Source organism: Ceratotherium simum, chromosome 9 (genome assembly GCF_057802395.1).
Source record: "Ceratotherium simum simum isolate JZ-2026a chromosome 9, ASM5780239v1, whole genome shotgun sequence".
Lineage (NCBI taxonomy): Eukaryota > Metazoa > Chordata > Mammalia > Perissodactyla > Rhinocerotidae > Ceratotherium > Ceratotherium simum.
Genome location: NC_141908.1, coordinates 9,537,097 through 9,543,538, shown reverse-complemented (window position 1 = coordinate 9,543,538; position 6,442 = coordinate 9,537,097). Strand labels below are relative to the sequence as shown.

Sequence of the window (6,442 nt, the reverse complement as noted above, 5' to 3'; positions counted from 1 at the left end):
TTAAAATAAAAAATACATTAAGTTTTGACATATGTGTATACTTGGAAAGCATCATAACCAAGAAAATGAACATATCCATCAGCCATGGAAGTTTTCATCTACCCCTCTGCAGCCCCTCCTTTTTGCCCCTGTCCTTCCACGGAAACTGCTGATCTGCTACTTGTCATCATAGCTTAGTTTGTATTCTCAAAAGTTTTATCTATATGTAATTATACAGTGTGTATACACTTTTTTGCTTCTTCCTTTCCACATAATTAATTTGAGATTCATCTGTGGTGTAGCATGCTATCGATAGTTCATTCTTTTTTATTGCTTAGTGGTATTTCATTATATGGATATACCATACTTATTATCTATTCTTTTTTTTTTTTGCCTATCAAAACTTTATCGAAAAAGTGACACCAAAATAGAAGATCATTGTTGTATACCTTACAAAATTAAACATAATTACATTATCTTGGTAGATTAACTAGAATTACTGAACTGATAAGTCTTTCTAATATATAACACACACCCAGGAAGTTGTATGGATCCTTAGTGCTGCTTTCTCCTAAGTGAACACCCCTCTGTGAGTCTGGCCTTTCCTCCAGTTGGTTGGCACAACACTATTGAACAACTTATACAAAGAACCTCCATCCGAGTGTGGCTGAGAACTGTGGCAATCTTGTAGCAACCTGGATACTTTACATCCACCAAGTAAGAATTTGGACTCTGAACTAGCCATTTCTTTTTGTGTTTTTTCTTTTCCTCTTCCAAGGATGGATGTAGTAAATCTCTAGCAAAGCCATGTTGATCCTTTCACAAGCCCAGCTAGTCCAGATCTCTCTCTAGTTACCTTTTAGTGGAAATATGAGTTGCTTCCAGTTTTTGGCTATTACAAATAAAGCTGCTTTGAATATTTGTGTACAAATCTTTGTATGGATATATTCTTTTTTTTCCTTGGGTCAATACCTAGGAGTGGAATGGCTGAATCACACAGTATGTATAGGTTTAACTTTTTAAGCAACTGCCAATCTGTTTTCCAAAGTGAGTGTATGATTTGGCATTCCCCCAAGCAGTGTGTAAGAGCTGTAGCTCCACCACCTCCTCACCAACACTTGGTACGCTCAATCTTTCTAAAGTTTAACATTCTAATAGGCGTGCAGTGGAATCTCACTGTGATTTAACTTACATTCCCCTAATGACTAGTGATGTTGAGCATCTTTTCACGTGATTATTTGCCATTCATATATCTTTTTAGGTAAAGTGTCTAGTCAAATCTTTTCCTACCTTTTTTTTTTTTTTTCAGGAATTTCTTTTTGTGTGTGTGTGTGTGAGGAAGATCAGCCCTGAGCTAACATCAATGCTAATCCTCCTCTTTTTGCTGAGGAAGACCGGCTCTGAGCTAACATCTATTGCCAATCCTCCTCCTTTTTTTCCCCAAAGCCCCAGTAGATAGTTGTATGTCATAGTTGCACATCCTTCTAGTTGCTGTATGTGGGATGCGGCCTCAGCATGGCCGGAGAAGCTGTGCGTCGGTGCGCGCCCGGGATCCGAACCTGGGCCACCAGTAGTGGAGCCTGCGCACTTAACCGCTAAGCCACGGGGCTGGCCCAATTCATTTCTGATTAAAAAAAAAAAATTAGCAAACTAGGAATAGAAAGACACTTCCTCAACCTGACAAAGGGCATTTGCAAAAAACCTATAGCTACTACCATACTTAATTGTGAAAGACTGAATGCTTTCACCCTAAAATCAGGAACAAGAAAGGGATATCTACTCTCACCACGTCTATTCATCTGGAGAGTCTAACCAGTGCCACAAGGCACACACACACACGAAAGTCATCCATATTGGAAAGGAAGAAGTAAAATGTCTGTATTTCTTTCTTTATATTAGACATGTTCATTTATGTACAAAATCTGATAGAATTTATGAAAGAGTTATTAGAACTAATAAGTAAGTTTGGTAAGGTTGCAGGATGCAAGATGAATATGTATAAACCAGCTATATTTCTATATACCAGCAACAAGCAATCAGAAACGGAAATTAAAAGATGTGCAAGACCTGTACACTGAAAACTACCAAATACTACTGAAAGAAATTGTGGAAGGCCTAAATAAACGAAATGATATAACTTGTTCTTGGATTGGAAAACTCAGCATTGTGAACATGTCGACTCTTCCTCAAATTGATCTTTGGATTCAATGCAATCTCAGTCAAAATCCCACCAGCCCTTTTGTAGACGTTGATAAGCTGATTCTAAAATTCATATGGAAATGGAAAGGACCCAGAATAGCCAAAATAACTTTGAAAAACAAGAATAAATGAGTACTAAAACTACCAGATTTCAAGCCTTATTATAAAGCTACAGTAATCAAGACCAGGGGTCAGCAAATTTTTTCTTAAAGGATCAAGTAGTAAATATTTTAGGCTTATGGACCACGTGGTCTCTGTCATTGCCGCTCGATTCTGCCATTATAGCGTGCAAGCAGACAGAGACAATATATAAACGAGAAAGGGTGTCTCTGTTCCAATAAACTTTATTTACAGAATAAGCAACTGGCCAGGGGCTGTCATTTGCAGACCCCTGATCAAGACAATGTGGCATTGCTGTCAGGATAGACAAATAGATAAAAGGAGCAGAACTGAGAGTACATAAATGTACCCACACATATATGAACAACGGATTTTTGAAAAATATGCAAAGGCAATTTGGTGCAGAAAGGATAGTTTTTTTCATTAAATGATTCTACAATGATTAAATATTTACATGTCAAAAAGTAAACTTTGACTTTGCATTATACCCTCAATGTCCATCCATGTTGTCACAAATGGCTGGAGGGTATAATGCAAAGTGAAATAAGTCAGAGGGAGAAGGTCAAATACCGTATGATTTCCTTCATTAAGTAGTAGATAGTGACAACAATGGACGGATACACAGGGACAGAGATTGGATTGGTGGTTGCCAGAGGGGAGGGGGGGAGGGAGGAGGGTGAAAGGGATAATTCGGTGCATGTGTGTGGTGATGGGTTGTAATTAGTATTTTGGTGGTGAACATGATGTGGTCCATGCAGAAATAGAAGTACAATGATGTACACCTGAAATTTTTACAATGTTATAAACCAATGTTACTGCAATAAACAAAAAATTAAAAAAAAAAAGTAAACTTTGACTCAAACCTCACACTATATATAAAAATTAACTCAGGATGAGTCATATTCCTAAATCACATTTGAAATGAACTTAAGATGGGTTATAGACCTAAACATAAAATTGTTAAAACTATAAAACTTGTAGAAGAAATCATAAAAGAAAATCTTTGTGACATTGGATTCAACAAAGATTTCTTTGATATGCCACCAAAAGTGTGATCCATGAAAAAAACAGATTAATATATTGGACTTCACTAGAATTAACAAGTTCTGCTCTTTGTAAGACACTTTCAGAGAGTGACAAGACAAGCCATAGGCTGGGAGAAAAATCTTTGCAAAAATGTATATTTAATAAGAACTTGCATCTAGAATCTAGAAAGAACTATCTATATACTGAGAAATATATAACTATATTGAGAAACTCAATAATAAGAAAACAAACAACCCAATTAAAAAAGGTAGGAGGGGCCGACCCCGTGGCTTAGCAGTTAAGTGTGCGCGCTCCACTACTGGTGGCCTGGGTTCGGATCCCGGGCATGCACCAACGCACCGCTTCTCTGGCCATGCTGAGGCCACATCCCACATACAGCAACTAGAAGGATGTGCAACTATGACATACAACTATCTACTGGGGCTTTGGGGGAAAAAAAAAGGAGGAGGATTGGCAATATATGTTAGCTCAGAGCTGGTCTTCCTCAGCAAAAAGAGGAGGATTAGCATGGATGTTAACTCAGGGCTGATCTTCCTCACACACACACAAACAAAGAAATCACTAGTGAAGGCTTCCGGGCCTGGACGGGTTTTTTGTCTGTGGGAAAGTCTTTAACCAAACATTCAAATTCTTTTGTAGATCTGAGGCCAATCTGTTTATCTATTTCTTCTTGAATGAACTTTGGTCATGTGTGTCTTTCAAGCAATTCATCCAATTCATCTAGGTAGTTGAATTTATTGGCATAAGGTTATTCATAATATTCGTCTTTTAGGGGCCAGCCCGGTGGTACAAGCGGTTAAGTGCACGCACTCCACTGCGACGGCACAGGGTTCGCCGGTTCAGATCCCAGGCGCGCACCGATGACTGCTTGGCAAGCCATGCTGTGGCGGTGTCCCATATAAAGTGGAGGAAGATGGGCACAGGTGTTAGCCCAGGGCCAGTCTTCCTCAGCAGAAAAAAAGAGGAGGATTGGCAGATGTTAGCACAGGGCTGATCTCCTCACAAAAAAAAAAAAAAATTCGTCTTTTAATCTTTTTAATATTTGTAGAAACTGTAGTAACAGCACCTCACCTCTCTCAATCTTGATATTGGTAATATGTATCTCCTTTTATCCCTGATCAGTCGGGTTAGAGGTTTATCAATTTTATTGATTTTCTCAAAGAACCATCTTTTTATTTCATTGATTTTCTTTATTTTTCTATTTTCTATTTCATTGAATTCTTCTCTGGTCTTTATTATTTCCTTTATTCTTCTTACTCTGGTTTTAATTTGTTTTTCTTTTTCTAGTTTTTAAAGGCAGAAGCTGAAGTCATTGATTTCATACCTTCCTTCTTTTCTAATATAGTTGTTTAGTACTATAAATTTCCTTCTCAGTACTGCTTTCTCAGCATCCCACAAATTTTGATATGTTGTGTTTTCAGTTTCATTCAGTTAAGAATACTTTCTCAAATTCTTTTTTATTTTTTCTGTGATTCATAAATTGTGTTATAAGTTTCCAAACATTTGAGGGTTTTCTGTTATTGGTTTATAATTTAATTCCAACATACTTGTCTGATGTACTCATTTCCTATGGTTGCTATAACAAATTACTACAAACTTAGTGGCTTCGAACAACACAAATTTATTATCTTACAGTTCTGTAGTTTGGAAGTCTGACACAGGTCTCCCTGGAATAAAATCAAGTTCTCAGCAGGGCTGCATTCCTTTCTGGAAGCTCCAGGGAAGAATCTGTTTCCTTGCCCTTTCCAGCTTCTAAAGGCTACCCACATTCTTTAGCTCCTGGATCTCTTCCCCCATCTTCAAAACCAGAAATGTTGGGCTGAGTCCTTCTCAAGCTGCTGTATCTCTGGTTCTCTCATTCCTTTCCTCTTCCGCTTATTAGTAGGCCAGGATAATTACATTGTGATTACATTGGGCCAGGACAATCTCCCCATCTCAAGGTCAGCTGATTGGCAACATTAATTCCTCTTTTCCATGTAATTTAGTATATTCACAAGTTCCAAGGATTAGGACATAGACATCTTTGGGGAGTCACTATTTTGCCTACTGCATATAATTTGAATCCTTTTAAATTTATTGAGACCTATGGCCCAGAATATTGTCTATCTTGGTAAATGTTCCATGTGCACTTGAAAGGACTGTGTATTCTGTTGTTGTTGAGTGGAGTGTTCTATAAGTGTTTATAAATGTCAATTAGATCAAGTTAGTTGATAATATTACTCAGGACATCTATAACCTTACTGTTTTCTGTCTACCTTTCTATAAATTATTGAGAGAAGGGTATTGAAATCTTTGACTGTAATTTTACCTTTGTCTATTTCTCCTTGCAGTCTATCAGTTTTTGCTCTGTATGTTTTGAAATGCTGTTATTAAATGGATAAACATTTAGGACTGTCATATCTTCTTGATGAATTGACTCCATCCCTATGAAATGATCTTCTTTATCCATGGTAATATTATTTGCTCTGAAATCTATTTTGCCTGATATTAATATAGCCACTGCAGGTTTCTTTAATCTAGTGTTAGCATAGTATATCTTTTTCCATCTTTTTACTTTTAACCTATCTGTATCTTTAAGTTTATAGTGTGTTTTTCATATGCAGCATATATTTAGGTCTTCCCTTTTTATACAGTCTGACAATGTCTGTCTTTTAATTGGGATGTCAAACTACTTACGTTTAATTATTGATATGTTTTTGATTAAATATAACATCTTAATATTTATTTCCTATTTGTTCCATCTATTTTTGTTCCTCTTTACTCTTTTCCTGATCTCTTTCAAGTTAACCAAATTTTTTTTATGATTTCATTTTATCTTCTTTGTGGCTTGTTAGCATTAACTCTTTGTTTTAGTGATTGCTTCAGGGTTTATCATACACATTTTTAACTTACAACAATCTAGCTTCAAGTGGTATTATACTACCTCACATATAGTATAAGAACCTTACAGCAGTGTATCTCCATTCCTCCCCTCTTAGACTTTTCTTTATTTTTTTGCTGAGGAAGATTCACCTGAGCTAACACCCATTGCCAGTCCTCCTCTTTTTGTATGTGAGCCACCACCACAGCATGGCCACTGACAGATGAGTGGTGTAGG

General features: G+C 36.9%; 1 protein-coding gene across 1 annotated transcript; it reads right to left on the bottom strand.

Annotated features, from left to right (window-relative positions):
- Positions 1–534: 534 nt before the first annotated feature.
- On the bottom strand, positions 535–1,670 carry LOC101390221 (small ribosomal subunit protein eS27-like). Its single transcript, XM_087434934.1, has 2 exons — positions 1,657–1,670; positions 535–775 (listed from the first exon to the last, which is right to left on the bottom strand). Exons 1-2 carry the CDS (start codon positions 1,668–1,670, stop codon positions 535–537), a joined length of 255 nt encoding a protein of 84 aa, XP_087291060.1.
- Between the last annotated feature and the right edge of the window lie 4,772 nt (positions 1,671–6,442).